At 35.7% G+C, this 27,656-nt stretch overlaps 1 protein-coding gene across 2 annotated transcripts in view; it reads left to right on the top strand.

Annotated features, from left to right (window-relative positions):
• The window catches only part of WDR70 (WD repeat domain 70), a 296,048-nt gene that overhangs the window by 180,379 nt on the left and 88,013 nt on the right, over window positions 1-27,656 (top strand). For both annotated transcript variants that reach the window (XM_029940982.1, XM_029940983.1), the window contains one exon: window positions 7,332-7,506. In XM_029940982.1, the coding sequence (XP_029796842.1) occupies window positions 7,332-7,506 (175 nt within the window). The remainder of the gene's footprint in view (window positions 1-7,331; window positions 7,507-27,656) is intronic.

Below are 27,656 nucleotides of genomic sequence, written 5' to 3'. Positions count from 1 at the left end.
TTAGGTAAGCTGCTTTTTCCCCCCCTTTTTGTTACTTTGATAACTAGCTCAACCTGTTAATATACCACTGAAACAAATGGAAATACTTAGTTGTTGGTTTTATTAGCTCTAATATTTTATAGTCTAAGAGAAAGAGCAGAAAGCAACTAGTATTTATTGAGTGCCTACTGTGTTCCAAGTACTCTTCTAGACACATTTACATCCCGAATCTCATTTAATTCCTTTATTGTTGGTATTATTATCCCAGTTTTTAGAGATGAAGAATTTTAAACAAGCCAGATAATGATAGTGATATTTTATATTTGTGTGGGGCCTTTTATATCATAATTTTAAAGTAGCATCTGACTTTTGGAGATGTTCAGTTATAAAAAAAGAGAGAAATGATCATGGTTTATCTCCATATTTGCAGAGCCAAGGATAGAAAGAAAAGACACATGAGGTATTTCACAACTTTTTCTCCATATTAACTATGGGAAACATAGTGAAATGAGATAAGAGTAAAGATATTTTATATTTGTGTGGGGCCTTTTATATCATAATTTTAAAGTAGCATCTGACTTTTGGAGATGTTCAGTTATAAAAAAAAGAGAGAAATGATCATGGTTTATCTCCATAGTTGCAGAGCCAAGGATAGAAAGAAAAGACACATGAGGTATTTCACAACTTTTTCTCCATATTAACTATGGGAAGCATAGTGAAATGAGATAAGAGTAAAGATATACAGAGTACTTTCAGAAGGGGTAAAGTTTTATAATTCTCAAATATAAATGGCATTGGAACAACTTGATATCCATATATATATATATGTATACACATTTATGTATACATGTGTATATATACACATACAAACACACACATATAAATGAGCCTTGGCTTTGTACCAGGTATAAAAAGTAATTTTAATAGATCATAGACCTAGTTGTAAAACTTTAAAGTATAAAATTTCTAGAAGAAAACATACAACTTTTATGACCTTGGTCAGGCAAAGATTTCTTTGATATGGTATTAAACATTTTGATAAAATACTTCATCAAAATTTAAAACATCTGCTATTTGAAAGTTTAAAAAATAGACAGTTTAAAAAATAAAAGGCAATCTACAGACTTGGAACATATTTGCTAAACACATAGCTGATAAAAGACTTGTATAGAGTATCCAAATAACTCTGAAAATGATAGGGAAGTAAGGAACAAAAATTTTAAATGGGCCAAAGATTTAGAGACACTTCACCAAAGAAGAGAAATGGATGGCAGATAATACGTGGAAAGATCCTCAATATCATTAATCATATAAAGAATGTAAATTAAAATAAAAATACCAAGCCCCACCTATTGGAATGGCTTATAAAACCCAACTGATCATATTTTTGTGGGGGGCAATTAGATGTCTTATATACTGCTGGTAGGAATCCATAATGAAACAGCCACTTTGAAAAGTACCTTGTAGTTTCTTATGCAGTGAAACATATATATGATCAACAATCCCATTTCTAGGTACTGTATTTAGCCAAGAGATATGAAAACTTATTTTTATAAAATAATTAAAAATATGCATGAATATGTACAGGGGCTTTGTTTGTAATCACAAACTGGAAACTACCCAATAACCTTTATTTGGTTAAATGGATAAAATGTGGTGGAATGTTATTCATTTGCAAAAAGGAATGGACTACTGAGATATATACATACATTATATATAATATATGTAATTTATATATATGCATATATATATATATATATATATATATATAAAGAGAGAGAGAGAGAGGTATATATATATATATATTGAGGGGTAGAGAGGGAGAGAGAAAGAATCCCAAGCAGGCTCTGTGCTGCCAACACAGAGTCCATCATGTGGCTTAATCCCATGAATCATGAGATCATGACCTGACCCAAAATCAAGAGTCAGATGCTTAACCGACTGAGCTACTCAAGTGCCCCTACTGAGATATATATAAAACTCAAATACATTGTGCTAAATTAAGGAAGCTGGACTCCGAGGTTACATGCAGTATGATTCCCATTATATAATAGTGGAAGAAGCATTTAGGGATACAAAACAGGTCAGTAGTTGCCAAGGGTTAAAGCTGGGAAGGGAAGGGTGGTCTCTAAAGAGGCCACACAAAGGAGATTTTTGGAGTGATAGAACTATGCATTTGTTGGGGCACTTGGATGGGTTAGTCAATTAAGCATCAGACTTTGGCTCGGGTCATGATCTCAATGTTCATGAGTTCAAGCCCCACATTGGGCTCTCTGCTCGCGGCACAGAGCGCTTTCTTCAGATGCTCTGTCTTCCTCTTTTTGCTCTTCCCGTGCTCTCTCTCAAAAATAAACATTTAAAAAATTATGCATCTGTCAAAATTCACAGAACTGTATGTTTAAACAAATGAATTTCGTTGTGAAAGTATTATACCCCAGCAAGCTTTAGCTTTCTTGTCTTTCTTTTGTTCTCTCAGAAAGAGAAGTCTAGACCTAGTAGACATAGGTACTCTAGAGTTGATTTCATGGTTCTAGTGTCATCAAGAATCAGGGTACCTGCTATTTTGTTGCTCGAGCCCAGAATCATGTCCAAATTGCTGGCAGAGAAAGGAGTAAACAAGAAGAGTTGAAGAAGGGTCTGCAACCTTCTTTTTGATACTTTTCCAAAGTCCTATGCTAATCTTCCATTTATAGTGCATTGGTCAAAGCTTTGTTTCTACATTTCATCATATCTAGCTGCAAGAGAGGCTTGGAAATATAGACTTTAACTGAGAAGAAAAGAGAATGGATGTTGGAGTATGCTGCTACCAGTGTCTGTCACACTGTTGATGGCTTCTAGTCTCCTGGCTCCCCAGTAGGCTCCTTTAAATCCTGGATTCCCAGGGTGCCTATTTAATCTTTCTGTGTGTACTGTTTCCAGACTTTTACTTGAACTTACATCTTGCCAGTCATTAATTCCTAAAATGTAGTCAGTGCAATCTTATGTCAGGCACTGGGTTTGATAGCTCTGTAAACTAGGGTTTGGTAATGTTAAGCAATCAATTAAGTTCCCAAGCAAAGCTTAGGGAGAGGATATGCAAAAGTTATTTATAAAACACCTCAAACTCTAATTTGGAATAAATCATAAATATTTGACAAAAAACGCTGGGTATTTGAAAGCTATACACTTAAAAATCAACTGTATCTATTGTATATTGGTTATACCTCAGTAAAGTTGATGTCTAGAATGCTTAGATAGGGAGTGAATTTCTTTTATTCTAAAACAAACATTTATTGAGGACCCATCATGTGTCGTGTTCCTATTGTATTCAAGAGATGGTACTGACACTAGGCATACAAAAATTAAAAGAGAGAGTGATAGAGACAGAGAGAGCACTTGTTCCCAAGTGCACTTCTTGTAGAAGGAATAGGTGTTAATATGTGTAATTACAACTTATATGATCGGTGTTATAGTGTGGGGTGTTATAATATGGAAACCCAGGTATAGTGACTTCCCTAGTTTGTTTTTTTTTTTTCAAAATTGTGCAGGCGGTTCCAAGTTGTTTGCATTTCCACATAAATTTTTGAATTATCTTATCCAATTTCTATCTCAAAAAAAACTCTGCTGGAACTTTGATTCAACTTGTATTGAATCTAAAGATTAGGGGGAAATTGAAATCTTAATATTGACTACTGATCCATGAATACGGTATATCTTCTCATATATGTAAATCTCCTTTAATTTCTGTCAGAAGCATTTTATGGTTTTCAGTGTACAGATGCTACACATATCTTGTCAGATTCCATGTTTATTCATACCATTATTAATGGTTTTGTTTTTATAATCTCAACATGTAAGTTTTGCTAGTCAATGGAAATAAAATTGATTATTGACCTAGTAATCTGTGACTTTGATAAACTCACTATTAGTTCTAGTAGTATTTTTTATAGATTCTTGGATTTTTCTATGTATATAATCATGTGGTCTCTTAATAAAGATAGTTTTATTTCTTCTTTCCAGTCTACAAGCCTTTAAGTTTTTTTATTCACCTTACTGCCCTGGCTGGCAACTCCAGCATAAAGACATGGTGAGAGTTTGATATCATGGCTTTGTTCTTAACCTTAAGACGAAAGCATTGAGCCTTTCTTCATTATTATGTATTTTACTTGTAAGTTTTTCATAGATGCCTCAATCAAGCTAAGGAAGTTCCATTTTTCCTAGTATGTGGAGAGTTTTTATTATGAATAAAAGTTGGATTTTTTTGTCAAATGTTTATTTCACATGGATTGAGATGATCCTATATCTTTTATTGTCTGTTGATAGGGTGCATTATATTGTTTAATTTTCATTCCTTTAAATTCTTTGCATTCCTTGTTTAAATACCACTTAATCATGGTGTATTATTATGTTTATATACTGCTACTTTGAATTTACTGATATTTGTTAAGGACATTTGTGTCTCTGTTTATTGGGATATGGAACCATAGTTTTCTTGTAGTCACTTTGGTTTTGGCATCAGTGTAGTGCACACCTTATAGAATGGGTCTTGGGCAGTGTTTCCTGTTCTATGGTTTGGAAGAGTCTGTATAGACTGAGTATTACTTCTTTCTTAAATGTTTGCCAAAAGTCAATAGTGAAGCCATCTAGAGTTTTCTTGATGGGAAGATTTTTAACTATATATTCAGCTTTTTAATCATATAGAATATTCCAGTTATTTATTTCTTAATTGAGTGAACTTTGGTAGTTAGTGTCTTTCAAGGAAATTTGTGCATCTAAATTAGCAAATGTATTTATATAAATTCACTTATAAAATTCCCTTATTATCCTTTTAGTGTTGTTGAGCTTTATGGTAGTGATATCCTCTCTTTCATTCAGGACATTGATTTTGGATATTGTCTCTAATTTTTGTTTTTCTCATTAATCCAGCTTAAGGTTTATTAATTTTATTGATCTTCTCAAGGAATCAGGTTTTGGTTTCTCTGTTTTCTAGTTTACTCATTTGTACTCTCATTTGATTTCCTTCTTTTTATTTGCTTTAGATTTAATTTTCTCTCTTTTTTCTAGCTTCTTAAGATTGAATCTTAGATCACTAACTTTAGGCCTTTCTTTTTTCTTAATACATATAGTTAATGCTATGTTTTTCTTCTGTGTTCTGTTTTAGCTGAATACCATGAATTTTGATGTATTGTGTTTTCATTTATTGGATTCAAAGTTTTTCGACTATCCCTTGTGATTTTTTCTTTGACCCATGGATTATTTACAATTGTTTCTGAATTTTCTACATGTTTTGGAAAAGATGTATTTTCTGTTATTGATTACTTATATAATTTTATTTTTTTGGCAGTGTACATATGTTTTTATGATTTTGGTTATTTTTAGTGTGTTTATATTTGTTTTATGGCCCAGAGTGGGTTCAGTGTGCACCTGAAAATAATGTACATTCATTTGTTGTTGGCTGAAGTGCTATATAAATGTCAGTTAGCTCAACTTGTTTGGAATTGCTTTTGAGGTCTTCCATATCCTTATTGATTTTTTGGGGAGCAATCCAGGATCTACTTTTTTCTATTGGGCACTGAGAGAGGAATGTTGAAGTATACAACTATAAATATGGATTTGCTATATTTACTTTTATTTCTGTTAAGTTTGCTTTCATATTTTGAAGCTCTGTTATTAGTGGCATGTACATTTAGGATTGTTATGTCTTCTTGATCAATTGACTCTTATCATTGTAAAATTTTCTCCTGTGCCTCTAGTTTTATTCCTTGTTCTGACACTTTATTGAACATTAATATAGTTAATAATAATTAACTTAATTTCTTTTGGTTATGTTCATCTGGTACATTTTCCCCCATCTTTTTACTATAACAACCTATCTAAGTCTTCATATTTAAACATTTTTGTATATTTTTAAAAGACAGAATCGGCTGACTCTTGCTTTTATCTAATCCAACCTGACAATATTAATCTTTTAATTAGAGTTTTTAGATATTTATAATTAATGCAGTTTTTATTTAATGTAATTATTTATGAGATTGGATTTAAACCTACCATGTTGCTGTTTGTTTTATATTTATCCCATGGTTCTTATTTTTTATCTCTTCTTGTTTTTGTTTCATTTTTATTTTATCTCCAATTATTAATATTCATCATAAATATATGTTAGTGATTGCTCTAGACTTTGTAATATATCTTTAATGTATCAAAGTCTCTCTTCAAATAATACTATAGATTGCCAGTATAGTGTAAAACTATACTTCCATATCTTCTTCCCAACCTTTCTGCTATTGTTGACCTATATTTTACTTTTTACTTGAACATATGCTATAAATCTTTCAATACATTGTTTCACTTTAGTCATGTATATTTTAAAAAGATTTAAACATTTTAAAAAATATCTTTTACATTTTTACCATTTGTGGCACTCTTCCTTTCTTTGTGTAGATTCACATTTCCATTTGTATCATCATTGTTCTTCCTGAAGAACTTCCTTTAGCATTTCTTGTAATATATGTCTGAAGGAAATGAATTATCTCAGCTTTCATCCATCTGAAAAAGTTTTTATTTTACCTTATTTGTGAAATATATTTTCATGGCCTGTTGAATATCAGACTGCCTTTTTTTTTCCTTTTAGAACTTTAGAGATGTTCCATAGTGCCTTGGCTTTGATAGTTTCTGTCAAGTAGTTGCTGAACTCATCTATATTGTTCTGTATTTTATAGGATTTTTTTTCCTTTTCTCTCTCTCTGGGTCATAACAATTTTGTTTTAGCCTTCCTTAGTGGCAGTGCTCGTTTGCCTGGGACTTTAAGCAAGAGGGTACTCCATACCTCCCCCAGCCTTGGACTGCCATTTCTTTTTACTTGTTGAAAATTCAGGGCAGACAGTTTTGTTTCTGCTTCTTCCCCAGAGGCATGAGATCTTTTCCTGGGCCCTAGAGAGGGACATTATTCTTTTTTCAGCGACTTATTTTTTCAGTGTGTTTCTGGGATATGTTATATAACAGCATATTAACATATGTAGGTAATTTAGAAATTAATGTGTGTATATAGGGGGTGAATATTCAACAGTTTTACTGATCAGAGTGTATAGTCAGAATTGTTTGGAGTGTTTGTTTGTGGAGGGTTAGAACTTATAACTGATAGCTTTGAAGTAGAATTTGCTACTTGCTGTTTGATTTGAAGACAGCATGATTCAATTGGTTCACTTTATTTCAGTGAGTAACTTCATTTGCAAATGGAGACTTTTACAGTGTGCATTTTATTTTAAAATAAATATTAGATTTATATGCTCACAAAGTGAAGTGGTCTTTATGAGCTCTTCTGAATTTTAAACTCCTTTCTTTTTTGTAAATGAAAATATCTCTATTATATTTAGGACTGTGAGAACATGGGAAGTTGAAAATCCAAGGAAGCAAAAAAGTGTGTTTAAACCACGGACGGTGCAGGGTAAAAAAGTGATTCCCACCACGTGCACATATAGTAGAGACGGAAACCTCATAGCGGCTGCCTGCCAGAATGGAAGCATACAGATCTGGGACCGAAATCTAACTGTAAGTCTAGGACATATAAGTCCATTTTTCTTAGAAGAAAACCACCTTATAAAGACAAACATTATGTTAAAATATTATGAAGGTCAGTTTCCTGAGTTTAGCCCTAATTTAAACTTCAGTGTTAGTTGATAAAACATTGGGACATTTGCAGTAAACAGCATTTCAGAAAACATTCCAGCTCAGTATTTTCCAGTGTGTATTAGATTGTATTTAAAATGAAGTCGATCTTTTGGTATAAAATTTAAAAAGCATAGTGCAGTTTTATTATTTGGTGTCTTAGTGTACTTGATTTTGAAAGTGAAGGATTTGACAGTAATATAAAACAAGACCAAGCAGAGAACTAGAAAATACTGTTTAAAATATTTAAGAAAACCAGGAAATATCTAGGATGGCCCATCAGTAGATTTGCAGTTATTCTTGTAGTAATTTAAATAATATTTTGTTTTTAAGATTCCATGATATACTATTTAAATAGGTTTCAGATATTCCTTTCTAGTCTCAGATCATTGTTATAATAAAAAAAAAATTGGAGGGATCACAGAACTCTGTGTAAATAATTCTGTGAAATATGTGAAAGTCTTTGGCTAATTCACAGAATTACCAATAAGCTTTAGAAAGGATTTTGTTGTATGTAGAGATGATAAAACAAGATTTTTTCATAAGTGTTAAAATGAAAATTTTACTAACATTATAATACTGTTTGGCTATCTTTATTTTAATAAAAGATCCTGATAAAAGTATTAATTCAACAAATACTTATTAAGTACCTACTATATATTAGACACTATATAGTGATTGGGAATACTGTAGATTATCAAAAATTTCCTGTCTTGTGGAGTTTATATTCTTGTTCTTTTAAAAATTATAAAAATAACATTCTTTTAAACAAAATTGCCCTTCAGATATTTACATTGTAAAAGGGATCTTAGGAAACATAGTTGTCTTTTTTAGGCAGATGAATTAAATTTATTCGTCTTGGAATAAGGTAAAAAGTAATGATAGGGAGAAAAGAATCCATGTTGATAATGCTAGAAATATCTTAGGCATTTTCTGTTTGTCAGATCTTTTTATTTCTGTTTTCATCTCCATTGTAAACCCCATAAAGCTTCATAACAGCACAGAGATTTTAGAAATCCTTTGAATTGTAAACGGAGTTTTAACCAAGCAATAAATTTTTTAGTAACTGGCTTTCATCCTCTCTGGTTGCTCTTGGATTAAACAGAAGTTCTAAGACATGAAGTTTTCTTGTGTAGCTTTAACAGTGGTGTATTTAGTATAATGCATACTAAACACATATGCATATATGTGTGCCTTTCTCTTAGAATCCATATATTTTAATAAAGTGGAGGATAGTTAAAAAATGTTTTAATGTTTATTTATTTTTGAGAGAGAGAGAGACAGAGTGCAAGCAGGGGAGGGACAGAGAGAGAAGGAGACACAGAATCTGAAGCAGGCTTCAGGCTTTGAGCTATCAGCACAGAGCCCGATGCAGGGCTCAAACCCACGGACTGCAAGATCATACCCTGAGCTGAAGTCAGGCGTTTAACCGACTGAGCCACCTAGGCACCCCATGGATCGTTTTTAAAGATTGGCCTTGCATAGCATGGTGAAATAAAGAATATCTTCTGTTTCCATTTTTGTAAAAAACAAAGCTATTTAAATGTCAGTTCAACACCTCCCCCAAATCTTTTAAGGTATTTAGCTTAATCATAGTGTTTGATTCTATTTTGTTAGGATTAAAGTGTACATGAAGGTATAACTTATGATTCGACACCCCCTTTGTTATATGTTTTCATATATTTACATTTGCATATGAATATATGTCACCTAAAGACAAATCAAATTGAGAAGAAAAACTTGTTAGCAGGAAACACAGCTTGATTTAAGAACAGAATTTTACTGGGGCACCTGAGTGTCTTGGTCGGTTGAGCATCAGACTTCAATCAGGTCATGATCTCATGGTTCATGAGTTCAAGCCCCACATCGGGCTTGCTGTTGTCAGTACTATCAGTGCAGAGCCAGGGTTGGATCATCTATTCCTCTCTCTGCTTCTCCCCCACTTGCACTCTCCCCAAAATAAATAAATATTTTTAAAACCACAGCATTTTACAAAATTTCTTAATTATTACTTCAGCAGTAATACATTACCCACAGGGAAACCCTAAAACTGAGGTAAAAAAAAAAAAGGCCTACTAGCAGTAGTTTTTCCATGCAGTCGCCAGAGAATTACATGGTAAATAGTGGTTAAGCTTTATTGCCCTATTTACTCATAGAATTCTTATTAGACTGACATGAACTTTAGCATGAAATATTAAATTAAATGAAATATTTCTTCTTATAGAAATATCTATTAGTAAACAATTCCTGTGTTCTCAAGACCTACCTCTATGTTGGCTGGTGTGGTAGCCACTAGCTACAATGACTATTTTAATTTAAATTAGTTAAAATTTACAATTAAAACTACAGTTCCTTAGTCACATAACACTTCTCGATGCCAGGTAACCACAAGTGTCTACTCATGTGCTCCTCATTGGACAGCACAGATAAAGAGCATCCCCATCCATACAGAAATTCCTGTTGGACAGTGGTACGCAAGAAGAGTGTTTGTCCAACATCCCTTTCAGTCATGTGATGATGGCCTGTCAATTTGGGAAGAAGGGCTTTTCAGAGGAGTTTCTACAGGTCTGCACTGCCTCCTTGGTCTCTCAGACCCATTCACCAGCATATATTTGAGCAGTGGCAAGAAGTCCAGCACATGGTGGAGTAAGGTGAAGGAGCTGCAAAATAGTGTATGGTGACGTAGGACATTTAACAGTACACTCCCTGATTTGGTTTCAGTGAAAGCAGAAGTCCTCTCAACCTTAAACATGCTTCTCCTACATGTCCGTGTGGCTTTCATCCTTCACATTTTTTAGTTCTTTGCTCACACATTCTCTTCTCTTCTCTTCCTTGAGTCCACCCTTCTCCCCACCAGTAGTGCTGTCTGTCCCTCTTATTTTCTTCCATAATGCTGATCACCATCTCACATACTCTACTGTATATTTTACACACTTGTTTGTTGGCTGTTTGCCTCCAGTAGGATATTGGCTCCATGAAGGAAAGGATTATTGTCTACTTTGCTCCCTGCTGTATTCTCAGAGCAAAGAACCATACCTAGTATACAGCGATCTTTGATTAGGATTTGTTGAATGAATGAGTGCATGAATGTATTCTGGAAGGGTGATGAAATAACGTTGTCAATTTATGTTTAAGAACACATTTAAAAACAGCACATAAAAAACTATTCTATTTATATGAAGCCACAATGAGACAGAGATAGAGAAAGGATAGGGGAGAAATCTATTGAGGTAATTCTTCGTATATCTTTAATGAAGTATAAATAATGTACTCTGTATTAACATAGGTGGCTTTTTGAAAATTGTTTGCATGGCTCTCAAGCACAATTTCTTTTTTTAATTAAAAAATTACTTTTCAAGTTTAATTTCTGACTTTTAAAATATTCCAGCATTGTATGGTCTCATGAATAGTTAGTGACTTCTTCTGTTCATATAAAAACATACCAAATTCGTTCGGCATATTTTTCTCAAAGCAGTGTTGCTATTCTTTAATATCTATTAAGAATCTACAATATGCTAACTCTTTACTAAAAGAACATGCTGTGTTTACTTGTATTGCAATCACTATTTATAAACTAAGCTTTTGGCAGAAAAATGAGGACCATGATATTTATTTATTTTTGCCTTTCATAGACAGGTGATGGGAAGGAATAGTATTTGAAGCTGTTTTATTTGGCAGTAGGGTACTGTCAGCAGCAGCTTGACCTATTCTCCACCTTACTGCCTCTACTTCTCCTTTGGCCTACACCCCCTGCCCAGATTCTGGGGCTGTGCCTAACTACCACATTCTGCAGCCCCTTACCAGGAAAGTCTCAAGCCTAAGAGATATTGCAGAAACATCTCCAGCTCAGTGACTGATCAGTGCCCACACTCCCAACCATCCTACAGAATGGTTGGTGTGGATCAGAGAAGGCTCAGGCAAGAAGTAGTAATGACATCAGAAGATAAGTTTCTGGACAAGTGAAGCTCCCAGTATGGAAAAGAACAGGTATAAAAGAAAGAGAATACAGGAAATATAATCACTAGCAGTGGCTTAAATCCAGTGTACTACACATCTTTAAATGTCTCCAGTCACCATCAGATAACCCATGTGAAACTTCGGTTGATATATATCCTTTTTCATCTTTCCCTTTGTGTATATAAACATGCATTAAACGGTTTTGTTTTTAGTTAGAGAATTTACAGTTTACTTTTTTACTTGTAAGCATTGTGTGGGCAACCTTGTAAGTGAATAGACATAGCTCTAATTTGCTTTTTTTCAAATTTAAACCTTTTTAGTGAATAGAGATTAGCTCTAATTTCTTTCTTTAAATGGGATCATTTTACATACCTGAAATATATACTTTTCAAAAAATTTATTATATTTTTATTAATTGCTTCTTTGCTCTCATTTTTCTATCTCTACCCCATAATGCTTTTAAATTACCTGTCATGTAGCCTTGTGTACTTTTCTCCATATCTCTGTATCTCTAGCTAGCTAGCTGTTTAGATCAGGAACATTTTACCTGGTATTTTGGAGCACCTACCACCTCACTGAGAATGAAACAAAAGAAATGTAAACCTGTAAGTAGTTTGTAAAGAAGAGAATAATCTCTTTACTTTCTTTACCTTGTATAATGCCCAGAATAGGGAAAAGTTAGGGAAAGCTAAGAGGGTCAGGGTTGGTACTCCTAGTCAGGATCTCCGGGAGGTGTGGAATTTAGGGAACCACTAGGATCCGTTGGGATTGCAGAATGATGATGCGGTTATTTTACTAAACCTAACAAGGGCTATTCTTCGTCAAAGCAGTCACATTGAAAGGCTCTTTTGAGATTGTTACTTCTCAAAATGTTTTGAATCTTTTCAAGCTAATTTCAGATGATAAGTACCACAAGGAAAATCAAGCAGAATGAGAACGTTTTGTGGGAGGGGTGGCACTCGAGTCCCTGGGTACCTCGAGGTTGCTTGGGGTCTCACAGAAGTCATTCCTCACTGTTGGACACATATGCTGTGCCTTATAATTTATAGATAATTTTTGAGATTTAAAAATTTGCTTTTCATAGTATTTTCTATTAAATTTCCATGATTAGGCTTTGATCCTTCTTCTCTCACATCTTGTATAAACTAGTTCAGGCCAAATTCCCATACTATTTATTAACTACATTCTGTAGTAATTTTTTAAGGGAGAGGTTTTTTTATCCCCCTGCTTTTTGTACATTCTTACGAAGCTGTCATAGCCACTGAAAAGAAAAGCACTAGTTGCTCTCACAGAGTTTCAGAGTAAACTCTGAGTATATACACTAAGAGAACCTATGAGTGCAAAGGAAGAATTTTATGGAGAGGTTTTCTTTCTTTTAAAGTTTATTTATTTATTTTGAGAGAGACAGTTTGAGTAGGGGAGGGGCAGAGAGAGGGAGAGATAGAATCCCAAGTGGGCTCTGTGCTAGATGCAGGGCTCAAACTCACCAAACAACAAGATTATGACCTGAGCTGAAACCAAGAGTTGGACACCTAACCTACTGAGCCACCAGTTGCTTATGAAGGAGAATTCTGAATGTTTACCTCATCTTTTTCATTTATACCATTAGAACAACTTAGACTTCCTTAGAGTATTAACCTGTCGATATTGTAGATTTTGGAGATTTTAAAAAGAATGCTCTGAAATATTTTTAGTGTGTAGTATTTTGTCTTTATTTCCAATCTTCTTTTATGACAGAATTGTCATTTCTTGTGTAATTTTAGTGTCACATAACTGTTTTGGAAAAACATTTTATTACATAGTCATTTATCATTTACTGTCACTTACAAATGTAACTCATTTCATTCAAAAATCTCCCTTTGAGACTATTCCATCCCCAACAGTTGTTTTAGTCTTGTTTTTAATTTTTGTGATGTACCACTTTAGCTGTCAACCTTGGGAATAATGTATGGGGAGTTTTTTGAGATTTGGATTTATCTGTATTCTTTGAGTGTCATCAGAGGGCTTTCATGAGTTAAACATGACTTCCTTTGGCTGCCACTGTGTTTGTAGTCCTGGTTCATGCCTTCCTCCCGGTGTCTTCTCCTTTCTTTCCACGAGGACTGGTCATTTAACAGTGATTTACAGCTTTTGGCCAATATCAGTTCAAGCTAAAGCAGCAAAGTATCAATTATATGGGGGAGCAAAGTACATTATAGAGGGGGAAATGCTATTTTTAAATGATTTTATTTAATTTATTTATTTATTTATTTATTTATTTTATAAGTTATTAGAGTTTAATAGGAAAGTTTTTAAATGATTTTAAAAAGCAAATTATTTAGGAAAATTTTCTAATATCTTCCTTCGAGAAAAAATGCCGTATCTCTGAAAAATATAAAGAGCATTGTTAAAAATTTGAATATGGAATTTTATGTCTTCATTAGGACTAATATTGCGAATCTAAAATGATGTGGACAACTAACTATCTACTGCATACCTGCCATTCATTTTGTAAATGACACCTGAGACATGAATTACATTGTACATTGCTTGGGCCTTTCTCTCTATAAGTCCCGAGTTTCCTAAGCATTCTGTGCCTCATTTTTCTTATTCATGAAATGAAGGCATGATCTGTATCTTGTCAGACTATTTTGAGGATTATGTTAAGTAATATATGTGAAGTACCCAGAGTGGGACTTGGACATAACAGGTTCTTAATAACTATTGGTCTTCTTCCTCCTTTTTCTCTTTAGCTCCTAGTCAGTCAGCTTACTGTTTTTGTAGAATGGTAAGGTTAGATCTCAGAACACTATCGAACTCTGCCTGTCAAAGTATCAGATTTTAACGAATTCCTTGGTGACTGAAGGTATGGCTTAAAAAGATGAGAATGTAGAACCCTGTTACAGCCAGTCACCAATAATGAATAAGAATGTTATGTATCCACTGGTTAGTGTGAAAATGTATGAAAATACAGTCACCATCAATGAATAAGAATGTTATATATCTACTGATTAATGCGCCTGAGTAGATACATGAACTATGAGTACCTTTTTAAATAAACACTCAAGGGACACCTGGGTGGCTCAGTCGGTTAAGTGTCCAGCTTTGGCTCAGGTCATGATCTCACGGTTCGTGGGTTCGAGCCCCACGTTGGGCTCTGTGCTGACAGCTCAGAGCCTGGAGCCTGCTTCGGATTCTGTGTCTCCCTCTCTCTGCCCCTCTGTTGCTCACGCTCTCTCTCTCTCAAAAATAAATAAAACATTAAAAATTATTTAAAAAGAAAATAAACAATTGAGAGAAAATACGTGGCATACAAATTGTCCTACAATGTTTTAAACACACATATTTCTCAAAGTTTACTTTTCAAAACAGTTTGTCATTGACTCAAAACACAAATAGCCATCAAAACTGTGCAAAATTATGTGCAGGCCCTGAAGTTAAGTTCTAATTTGTCACTTATTTTAATGAAAGCTTTAAAGTTTTACTTACAGTGCTTATGTCATATACTATTGGAAGCAGCATTTTTTAAATGAGAAAATACTGGCTTTTGAAAAAGTTAAAAGTTATTCTTCTATAATAAATGATTATTGTCTTTGTTTTTTGAGGTCAGTAATAAAGCAATTGAATTTGACACTTTCAGTTAAACAGGATAAATCAAGCACATTCAGCTCTGCTCCCTCCTGAAACCCCACTAAAATGACAGAAAACGCATTTGTAAAAGCATAAAACCTCATGGATGAATAGAATTAGGGGGGAGATGACAGCAGAAAAGAGAACTCAAGACACTTTTGGAAGCTGAAAACCAGACTCATGAATGGTAACTGACATAGCCAACGAGAGAAAGCAGAAACCTTAGCCGTGGTGGCAGAAGCCTATAAAAGACAAACTGGTTTATCCTTCGGTTCCCTTCTCTCTCGTGTGCAACCAGATCCCTGTTCTTCCCTCCCCTTCCCTCACCCCGGCAGAACACTGAAGCATTACCTTTGGAGGAGGGTGGTTGTTAGAGTATTATTCCAGGTAAAGCTGAGATAAGAGGAACATCTTCATATAGAGCTAGATTTCTCCTCCCCTCCCCCCATGACTACTTTAACAGCAATTAGTGGTACTTCCTGTTGGATAGGTGGTATTTTTAACTCTCTACATGTAATATTCCATTTAATCCTTATAGCATTCCATGATATAAGTACTGTTACTGTCATCCCTTTGCAGATTCAAGGAAACAAAATACAAAGCAATTGAGTTGCCTACCAAGATTACAGTTAGTAAGTGGCAGAACTGAGATTTCATCCCAGGAAGTTGATTCAAGAGCCTGTACCCGTGGTAGGGGTTTGATAAGTGTTTGCTGAATTAAATTTCAAGGGTTTAGTTTACTTACACTCTGGATATGTAAATTTTATTCTGAACATCCTTGCTTTCAGACTCTAAATTTGAGACGTAGATCTTGCACAGTTTCCTGAAAAAGGCAAAACTTATACCCTGCCTTGATGCATAGACATTAACATACAGAAAGAAGAAAATGTTTTTTTTGTTTTGTTTTTTAATTTTAATTCAAGTTAGTTAACATACAGTGCAGTATTGGTTTCAGGAGAAGTTAGTGATTTATCACTTACATATAACACCCAGTGTTTATCCCAGTAAGTGCCCTCCTTAATCCCCTTCCGCCATTTAGCCCTCTCACCCATCTCCCCTCCAGCAACCCTCAGTTTTTTCTCTGTATTGAAGAGTCTCTTATGGTTTGCTGCCCTCCTTGTTTTTATCTTATTTTTCCTTCACTTCCCCTATATTCATCTGTTTTGTTTCTTAAATTCCACGTATAAGTGAAATCATATGGTATTTGTCTTTCTCTAACTGACTTCTTTTACCTAGCATAATATACTAGTTCCATCCGTGTTGTTGCAAATGGCAAGATTTCATTCTTTTAAAAAAGTTTTTTTAATGTTTATTTATTTTTGAGAGAGAGAGCGAGTGAGAACAAGTGAATGAGCATGAGTCGGGGAGGAGCAGAGGAAGAGAAAGAGACATAGAATCCAAAGCAGGCTCCAGGCTCTGTGCTGTCATCATATAGCCCAACGTGAGGCTCGAACTCATGAACCGTGAGATCATGACCTGAACTGAAGTCGGACACTTAACCAACTAAGCCACCCAGGCATCCCAAGATTTCATTCTTTTTGGTTGCCGAGTGATATTCCATTGTATGTATGTGTATACATCCATCAGAAAGAAGAAAATATAACTGGTGAAAATAACGTATGAAAGAGTTTTTAGATTTAGATGATCATATACTGATCAAAGTTGCCCAGGGAAGCCAGAAGAAAAGTTAAAATTAAATTAAACATAAACATTTTTCTTATGAAGATTATAAATATTCTTAAAACATTTTAACTTAAACTAAAAGAATTAGAATTTAAACTAGAAGAATTAGAATTTTCTTCTAAATGTGGTATGAGTAAAAACAAATATTTATATTTGTGGATGTATATTGATCAATAGGACAGAAAAAAAGGAAATCAGTCAGGAACCAGGAACTTCTAGTTTAAAATGTATGAATAAGAGTTGCTGTTCTGCAGTCAAATGCATAAATATTTTAAGTGAACAGTTCGTATAACCTTATATTTTCATTACACTGATCAAATAGACCAGATGGGCTATACAGATTCAAGAGAATGAGTGATGTAGTTTTTGGTCACTATTTGGTGACTTGAATTTAGTCAAAATAGTAAAATGAAAGTAATTATGAAATATCTGTCAAAAAGTGAGGCACTTTTATCTGCATGGCAGGTAATCATGATCAGAGGCAGTTATTTTGCAACACTTTTTGAATTTCGTTAGACATGTATCTAACACTCAGTTCATGTTTCCTCAGAAAACCTGGTGCCTTTGCTCTATTTAATGGTTCCCAAAGAAAGTTAATTTGGCTATTTTCCCCTGATTATAAAAGTAATCTATAGTTATTTGTAAAAACACCCAAACTAGAAAAGCATATGAAGAAAATGAGTTACTACTAGCTACTCCACACAGAGATGAACATTTCTAGATTCTTTCCTGTCCTCACATGGAAGGTGTGTGTGGGCCTTACATGTGTGTTTGTTTCAGTGAATTGGGTTTTTTAGTAGCCCTAATAATTAGCACCCTCTTCCCTACATGAGTTCTAAACAAATTACAAAATAAGACTAATCACCAAAGCACGACAGATGAAGACCCAGAACCCACCTTTGTTAAAGAGGATGGAGGAGGATCACAGCCAGAAGTGTCTGCTAACTGACTCCTAGAATTGGACAGAATTGCCCACCCAGTCTCTTCCATACTGAAATCAGCCAGGCTTGCCCCCGGGATGACTTTGGGCATGGAAAAGCAGAGGAGAATTACTCCTTAAGGTCAGCTTGGGCTCAAGAAGGAAAAGTGAGGAGCTAAGCCAAGCATTGTCAGTTAATTTTTCCTATAATCACAGGTCAGATTAATGCACAACCTTCCTTTCTAGGGAAGAGTGAAGAAGAATCGGGAAGAGGTTGCGGGGGCGGGTGCGGGGGGAGGCTATCAGGTTAAAAGGGCCTGGCAAACTATGTAAAGGAGTTTGAATACTCCTCTAGGGTAATGGGAAGCCATTAGATGGATTTTAGGAATGACGTGATCCAAGTTGTAATTTTAAGAGAATCACTCTGGCTGTGTTTTAAAAATTGAAGTATAATTCATATACAGTGTTATACTAGTTTCAGGTGTATAATATAATGACTCAACAGTTCTATACATTACTCAGTGCTCACCACGATAGGTATAGTTACCATCTGTCACCGAACAATTTTATTGACTATATTCCCTATGCTGTACTTTTCTTCTCTGTGACTTATTTATTTTTAATAACTGGAGGTTTATACCTGTTAATATCCTTTATACCCTTCCATTTGACCCATCCCTCCTCCACCCTCTCGCCTCTGGCAATCATTTAGGCCATTTTGCATGGAGAATAACTAGAAGGGGAGAAAGGTCGAAGTAAGGAGACTGGAACTGGCTGTTGCAGATGCCCAGATAATTTCCAGGACCAGGGAGGTAGTGGTAATGTTTGGATTTTGAAGATTTTTTGCAGCTAGATTGACAAATGGATGAAGTTTAATGTAAAGGTAATTATTTCACAGTGTTTTAAATTATGCCTTTTTAAAGAGTAGTGTACTATGTTAGAAAGAAAACCACAGGCCCAAAATGGTGTCACTTTGGTTAAGGCTCCAAGTCAGTAAACCAAGACTTAATACCGAACCCAAAGCTAGTTCCAACACCTCAGGAATGTAATCTTAAACTAGTCAACAAGGGAATTTTCTGGTAAGCACTAGGAAAATTACTGATAGACCTCTCCTGTTACCCTTAGGAGGGCAACCTTGCCTCAACAGGATTCTTCGCTAAGAATTTTTTTTTTCTGCTTTTTCTCTATCTTTACAAACCATTTCTTTTCTGTAGCCTTTGGAGCTCCCCTCTGCTTGCTAGATGGGATGCTGCTCATTTCATGCATTGATTAATAAAGCCAATAAAGCTTTAAAGTTTGCTTGGTTGAATTTTTATTATTTGACAACTGGTATAATAGTAAGAATTTAATTCGTGAAATGACTGAATAAAACACATTTGATCATTCATTTTCATGGTTTCTGAGTTTCTAATGATAAATAGGCTGTTTGGGGTTGAGAATTTGGATTACATGAAAATCTATTTTGATTTTGTATTATTTTAGCCAATTTTGAACAGTTTGTATTACCCTTATTATTGTTTTATATCAGTTGGGAATATGGAGTAAATGTTCCCTAATTCTTAAAAAAAAAAAAAAGAAAAGAAAAGGAATTTTTTTGCATCTTCTGTAGCATGGGTAAGTCCTTTGCACTTGTCCAGGTAGGCTGTTATGCCACATAAAATGGTAGATCTCTACAGGAGGACTCTAGTCTCTAGAAAGCCTAAATAAGGGATGCCTTTTCTACGAGAGAGAGATTTCCTGAGCTGTGTTTCTCAGCTTCACGACAGCTATGATTTATTTTGTAAGCTGAAGAGGCCAAACATTACTGTTTTAATCATTATAAACAAAATAGTAAATGTTAAATGTTCACTCAATAGAGCCACTAGTAGGGCTTTTATATACAGAAAGTAATGTCTGAGCCAAAAATGTGGAAGAGTTCTCTGGGCTGTGTGCATTCTCTTTTAGCCTACTCTTTGATTCATTGCAACTGGGGAAGGGATGCAGCCAGCGATGATTTGAGCTCTGAAACTCTTGCTGCTACAGCAAACCTCCCTGTTCTGTGTGGTTTTTGGTTTTGTTTTGTTTTGTTTGTTTTTTAATTTCTTTCTTCTAATTATACAAGCCCTAATAATTTGCCACATTTCATAAGACTCAGAAACTTTTATATATGATACTCAGATTATTGAGCATTTCAAAATTCTGCTAAACCTCAACTATTCAGAATATTTAAAATATTTACTAGTTTTGTTCCTTATCAGAGTTTTTGGGTCTTTTATTAGCTCTCTTCTACAAAATAATGCAAGGATCAAATCTTAATTCAGAAGTGTTTTAAAGTTATAGCCCCAATTTATTTATAGTTAGTTATTTAAAGAATGATTCTCAGAAATCTTGCCATTTGCAACTACGAGGATGGAACTAGAGGGTATTATATTAAGCAAAATTAGTCAGAAAAGACAAATATCATATGTGGACTGTAAGATACAAAACAGGAACATAGGGGAAAGGAAGCAAAAATAATATAAAAACAGGTAGAGGGACTAAACATTAGAGACTTAAATCTGGAGAACAAACAGAGGGTTGCTGGTGGGGGTGGTGGGAAGGGGGATGAGCTAAATGGGTAAGGGGCATTAAGGAATCTACTCTTGAAATCATTGTTGTACTATATGCTGACTAGTTTGGATGTAAATTAAAAAATAGATTAATTAAAAATAAAAATTTTTTTTAAAAGAGTGATTTTCACAGCTATCTGACAAAGAACTTTACTTTTTGCTGTAAAGGTTTTACTCTGGGTGGAAAACACTGATGCTCATGGGGTAGGTGGGTAAGGAACCAATTGCTGTGTACATCATGTAATAACCCTGTTTTATTCCAAAAATCAGTTTTTATGCTCTCTCAATCTGATCATGTCTTGTAAAACTTTTTTTTCATGCCCACAGTAAATTATATTTTCATTGTGACTGACTACACATATATGTTTACACAGACTGACACACCCGCACCTATGTTCACACACCCATACAACTGAAATAGAAGTTTACCATAGCATTTTCATATCTTACAATGTACAAAGCACTCCAGTATTCATGTCACTTGATTTCATTTTTTAAAAGTACTGATTATAATCTATTAAGTTGATTTTATAAACCACTAATGAATTAGAATCCAGAATTTGCAAAAACGCTTTTAAAGCATGTCCCAAATACAATTTGATTTTTATGGTGGCCTTGTGAGGTAGGCAAGGCTCCTATCAGGCCTTTCAAAACATAGTTAAAACCTGCATTTACAAAACAGAACTCTGACTGATGAAGAAGAAATGGATTGGGGCACTGAGTGACCAGAGGGCATCCTGAAGGCTGCAGTCACTTGAATGGTGAGGGGAGGGGAAGGGAAGCTGCCTGAGATTTAGAATCCGAGGCAGTTTGGATGCAGTCGATGCTTTACCTGCCTCCCTGCTTTGGGAGTTTTGCCTAAACCCTTGAAGACATCTGGTATGCCACCAGAAATCAGCAGTGATTAGAGTGTACTAGGTTGCCAGTGTCTTAAAAAGCTACCAAAATTAGTTTGTCTAGGGTTCTACCTTTGAGATTCCTATAGTCCCCCCCCCCTCCAATCTCATGTCTACTAATCTAGTCCAGTTTCACTAGTTAAGTCTATTTCGCAAACTACTCTCATAATTTTTTTTCCATCTAGCTACACCATCTTGTTGTTTACTTAATTTTAAAACATGGATTTATTTCTAAAAATTTAAAACATTTATTTACTCAGTTTATTTTTAAATTGAGGTAAAATGCACATAGCATCCAGGTAACCATTTTATTTTATGTTTCATATAAAAATGTGTCACTTAGGGGTGCCCGGGTGGCTCAGTTGGTTGAATGTCTGACTTCAGTTCAGGTCATGATCTTGTGGTTTGTGGGTTGGAGCCCCACATCGAGCTCTGTGCTGACAGCTCAGAGCCTGGAACCTGCTTCAGATTCTGTGTCTCCCTCTCTCTCTGCCCCTCCCCTGCTCATGCTCATGCTCTGTCTCTTTCTCTTAAAAATAAATAAAAACATTAAAAAAATATTCTTAAATGTGGTATTTAGTGTATTTTCAATGTTTTGCAATCATCAGGTCTCTCTAGTTTCAAAACTTTTCCATCATGCCATTAAAATACCAGTGTTCATTAAGTAATCCCTCCCCATTTTTTGTTTCCTAAAGGAAATATTGTAATACCACCATAAATAAAAAGTCAATGTTGCTGTTAATAGAATATAGCAGCTATTAAATTGCATTAAAAATAAAACAATCATAAATTCTAGCTAGATACTATTGTCAGCCAAGGCCCTATGTCTGAATTTGAATTTTTTCTATATTAAAGAGATAATTGGTGTTATGAAGGTATAAAGACAAATTAGTGGTAAATCAAGACTTTCTGCTTGGAATTGAAGGAGAGGTTTTTTTTTTTTTTAAGCTTATTTATTTTGAGAGAGAGAAAGAGAGTGAGTTACAAGTGAGGAAGGGGCAAGAGAGAGAGGGAGAGAGAGATCCCAAGCAGGCTCCCCTCTGTTGGCACAGAGCCTGATGCAGGGCTCGGTCCTACAAACCTGTGAGATCATGACCTGCATCGAAATCCAGAATTGTATGCTTAAACGACTGAGCCATCCACGCGCCCATGAAGGTGAATTTTAAAAACATAATTTTCTTACTGTGAGATTCACTTCTATTTAATGCTATTCCCTTGTATTGCATAAAATTTGTCTCGCTATAGCTGAATTTATCCGTCCCTCACCCCAGTTCTCTCATTCACTTTATTTTTAAAGGGATTCTTTATTATTCCCAGTTTTCTGTAACTGTGAAACCCTGGAATTCAGAATATGTCCTACCAAGTATGGTGATTGCAGGCTTCATCATTATCCTTGCTCATATAAAATCAGGTATTTACCAAATAGTGAATTGGATGCTTTGGGAGTTTTAAGGAAAAGACACAGAAACGATGCAGATACTACTTTGAAATTATATAATCTTTGTTGCAAAAATCTATGCACAATTAACACTTAGAAAACAAAACTGGTAATAGACAAGTGGATTGATCGTGTTCTAAAAGTTCACTGCTTTCAATTGTTTCTGACTTGGATACTTTTTCATAAAACAGTGTTAATGTTTACTGTTACTGGGAATATTCTATATTAGCCCAAAGAAACGTATATTTCTGTGCTCTTCTTTAAGTTCTCCACAGGTAGGTCTGGTAGGTTAAAAAACATACGTTGCCTCCCAAACTTCAGTTTACTTATCTGAGTAATAAATTTCATCTTCATCTCGTTACACGGATCAAATGATATAACCTTTATGAAAGTAGAAAGCACAGTACATGGTCCCTAGTTGAAGGTCAAGAGGTGTGTATTCTTTTGTTTAGTCACCCATATTCATAGTCTTGTTAATATGTTACAGAACGTTACATCAAGACTGTTTGTTCAGAGAGATCAGTTAGCTTTGTTCTGATATGACCTATAGAATTTTACCAGAGAATTCACCTCCTTTTCACTGCTACCTACTTCAATACTAGTAATTGTAGTGATGGTAGTGATAGTAATAATAGTAATAACTATTAGTATTAGAATAGGAACTAACATTGTCCACCTACTGTGTAACCAGGAATTTTTCTAAATGCTTTCAATCTGTTTGCTTGTTATATAGCTTATGAGGTTAATATTGGTATCTCCATTTTAAGGATGAGTTAACTGAGACTGAGTAATTTATCTAAGGTCTTTGACTCCAGGCAGTCTGGCTCCAGAGTCTGTACTTCTAACCACAATCTCTTGGGTCTCTGAGAATGGGAACCTATTCATCTACCACAGTTGAAGGGGCCTCTCTTCTCCTCTATATGTGGTTCAGAAGCCAGGAAATGCATATTATCAAGGATAAGATTGTCTGATTGAGAATCTGGCTCACATAAGAAAAGATCTGACTTCTGTCTGTCTGCCTAGAAGGGGCCAGCAGGGGTGGGTGAGCAGGGAGCGGGTCCAGGAGAGAACGAAGTAGGGGCAGTGGTGCCAAGGGAATTGCTGGGCCCTCTATCACTGTTAACAGGGATCAGAATAGAATAGGTGAAAGAGGAAGAGAGCTCAGTTTAGACTCTCTAGTAGTTAAGTACGGAGTGACTGCCAGAGTCTTTCCTCGTAGCTCTATTTCCAAATGCTGTCATCTAAATTGACTGCATTAGAGGTACTTTTTATCTGTTTCTCTTAGTAAAAATAATGTGTGGAGTCTACATACACTAAAGGAAATAATTCACTCCATACTATATTTATGCCTTCTATATTTTATTACTGAGATAGTGGCTCAAGATTATAGAAATGGCATAAAATTAAAGCATTTTGCTAAGTTTAAATGCCCATAACTTAGATGGAATTCTTTGTCATTGACTAGATCTAATAGCCAGATGACAATTTGCCATTTTATTTTTAAACCTAGGAAGATTTGCCTATAAAGCATTTAGTAGCAGAGCAAACTTTCCAAATGCTATGAGTTAAAACATATGGAGATGCTAAAGATACTTGCATGGGGCTTGAATGTTTTCCCACACATAAAATGTGTATCTCAAGGAGGAAAAAATATTTTAGACACTGAAATACTAGTTAGAAGTTACAGCAAAATACATGATACTTCTATTTTTCATGTAGACAAATTAAAAGTACTTTTAATAGATATGATAAGCCAAAATAAAAAAATTCTATATTGTGACCCTAAACCCACATTCTTAGAAAGTGACCCTCCTATATAAACCTGAAACTGATATAGTTGTGTCTATATGGGTGTGTTTGAATTGGATACTGATTGCTTGTTTATGTGGGGCTTTCCCATTGAAAAAGATAGCCTTGGGCCAAGTGCTTCTATTTTATCTCATAGGAGACTATTTTTCAGTATCTTAAGAATGAGCACATACTCTGTTTTGGTTAGCTAAGAAGACTTTGTTAAGCTTCAATTTCTGTACACTTTTACAGAAACAGTGGGTACATTAAATATGCCTTTTTTGAGAGAGAGAGAGAGAGAGAGAGAGAGAGAGAGAGAGAGAGAGAAAGAGAGAGACCAACAGCATGAGCAGGCGAGAGACAGAGGGAAAAGGAGAGAAAATCTTAAGCAGATTCTGTGCTCAGCATGGAGCCTAATGTGGGCTCCATCTCATGACTGTGAGATCATGACCTGAGCTGAAATTAAGAGTTAGTCACTAAACTGACTGAGCCACCCAGGTGTGCCAGATATGCTTTTTCAAACAAATATCTGTCCTTACCCAAACAGTGATTCGCCACATCCCTCCTGGTAGCATTGGGGTGAAGTGAGGTTGAGAGGGAGGCCTTTCTCCCCGCCCCCCCTGCCGCCCTCAGTAAATGACTATATGCAAGAGAGATGCAGGATCAGATTTTTTTAATGTTTATTTATTTTTGAAACAGAGAGAGACAAAGCATGAGCAGGGGATGAGCAGAGAGAGAGGGAGACACAGAATCTGAAGCAGGCTCCAGGCTCTGAACTGTCAGCACAGAGCCCAATGTGGGGCTCGAACCCACAAACGGCGAGATCATGACCTGAGGCGAAATTGGATGCTTAAACAACTGAGCCACCCAGGTGCCCCTAATGTTTATTTATTTTTGAGAGAAAGACAGAGCACAAGCAGGGAGAGGCAGAGACAGAGGGAGACACAATCGGAAGCAGGCTCCAGTCTTTGAGCGGTCAGCTCAGAGCCTGACACAGGGCTTGGGGGCTTGAACTCATTAACTGAGATCATGACCTAAGTTGAATCAGACGCTCAACCAACTGAGCCACCCAGGCGCCCCATAAGACTTGTTTTTGAAGCATCACTCTGTTGTCTATGTGGTAGATAAATTGGAGGAAATTAAACCAGGAAGTAGAGGGATCAGTTAAGAGATGCCAGCTGAGTCCAAGCCGAGTGAGAGGTGACAATGGAGATCAATCCAGAGAAGTGGATTAGAGAGATATTTAGGATATAGAACAGACACATAACATTGGTAAATGTTTGCATATGAGGAATGAAGGATGAGTGACTGACCAGGGTGAGTAGCTAGGACCACCACCCATCAAGGCAGGGGGATTTGTCTGAGGAAAGTAGAGGAAGAAGAGAATGCTTATAAGGAATTCAGTTTGGGATGTGTTAAATGACAGAAGCCTCAATTCCATATCTTACTCAGTGTAAGAAATGTAAGAAATAATTCACTAATTCTTGGGGCTTGTATCCATGCCCATTACTGTCTTGCCCTGATTTTGACAGAAAAGTGCCCTAACTTTTTGGCTTAGGGCTGGACTTCTATTTCTGAAACTTCACTGAGATCAGATTCTTTCCTCCATGATCTCTCAGTCTAATTTCCTTGTTTCTGCTGAATTGCCATACCTTCTGTACCTGTACACCACTTTGCTTAGGATCTCTGTCTCCTGTTTAACTATGATCCTTCCCAACTCCCTCCCTTATCTCATTCAGCCTTGGATCAGAATCCCTTCTGGATACATATACTTGAGAGAGATGGCACGATGAACCTTGTAAGAGATGAATTTTCTCAGTGTCCCTGTGCACTAAATGTTTTAATTAAAGAAATTTTTTTAATTATATTTATTTTTGAGACAGAAAGACAGCATGAGTGGGGGAGGGGCAGAGAGAGAGAGAGAGAGAGAGAGAGAGAGAGAGAGAGAGAGAGAGAGGAAGACACAAAATCCGAAGCGGGCTCCAGGTTTTGAGCTGTCAGCACAGAGCCTGGGGCTGGGCTCAAACTCACGAACTGTGAGATCATTACTGGAGTCAAAGTTGATGCTCAACCGCTTAACCGACTGAGCCACCCATTTGCTGCCCCCTCCCGCCCCTGGGCACTAATTTAGATAGGGGTAGGAGAACAGAGGAAGACTACCGTACTAGGTCTTGTTTCAAAGCTAGCTATTTAAAGTAAAACGCTCAACCCCTCCATGCCTTGGTCTCCTTATCTATAAAATTAACAGGTTAGGCTGGAGGACTTTTATTTTATATATTTTTAAATGTTTGCTTATTTATTTTGAGAGAGAGAGAGTGCACAAGTGAGAGTGTGCATTAGTGAGGGAGGAAGCAGAGAGAGAGGGAGAGAGAGAATCCTAAGCAGACTCTGTGTTGTCAGTGCAGAGCCGAATGTGGGGGTCAATCTCATGAACTATGAGATCATGACCTGAGCTGAAATCAAGAGTTGGATGCTTAACCGACCGAGCCACCCGGGCATCCCTAGGCTTAAGGACCTTTAAAACTCCATCTCCAGTTGTAAAAATTGATCACAAAATCTGTATCTGTAATATTTGACTCCATAGAATTGGATGTGATAGAAATGTGTATCAAATCCAGTGTGTTTTATTTACTTTTTTTTCTATTGCATAAATATAAAACATCTTATTTATACATTTTTTTTCTTTTTCTTTCTTTTTTTTAAGTAGTTTATTGTCAAATTAGTTTCCATACAACACCCAGTGCTCTTCCCCACAAGTGCCCTCCTCCATCACCACCACCTCTTTTCCCCCCTCCCCCTTTCCCTTCAACCCTCAGTTCCTTTTCAGTATTCAGTAGTCTCTCAAGTTTCGAGTCCCTCTCTCTCCCCAACTCTCTTTCCCTTTTCCCCTCCCCCTGGTCCTCCATTAGGTTTCTCGTGTTCTCCTATTAGACCTATGAGTGCAAACATATGGTATCTGTCCTTCTCTGCCTGACTTATTTTGCTTAGCATGACACCCTCGAGGTCCATCCACTTTCCTACAAATGGCCATATTTCGTTCTTTCTCATTGTCATGTAATACTCCATTGTATATATATGCCACATCTTCTTGATCCACTCATCAGGTGATGGACATTTAGGCTCTTTCCATGTTTTGGCTATTGTTGACATTGCTG

This window comes from Suricata suricatta, chromosome 6 (genome assembly GCF_006229205.1).
Source record: "Suricata suricatta isolate VVHF042 chromosome 6, meerkat_22Aug2017_6uvM2_HiC, whole genome shotgun sequence".
Taxonomy (NCBI): Eukaryota; Metazoa; Chordata; class Mammalia; order Carnivora; family Herpestidae; genus Suricata; species Suricata suricatta.
This window is presented reverse-complemented; position numbering and strand designations above follow the sequence as displayed.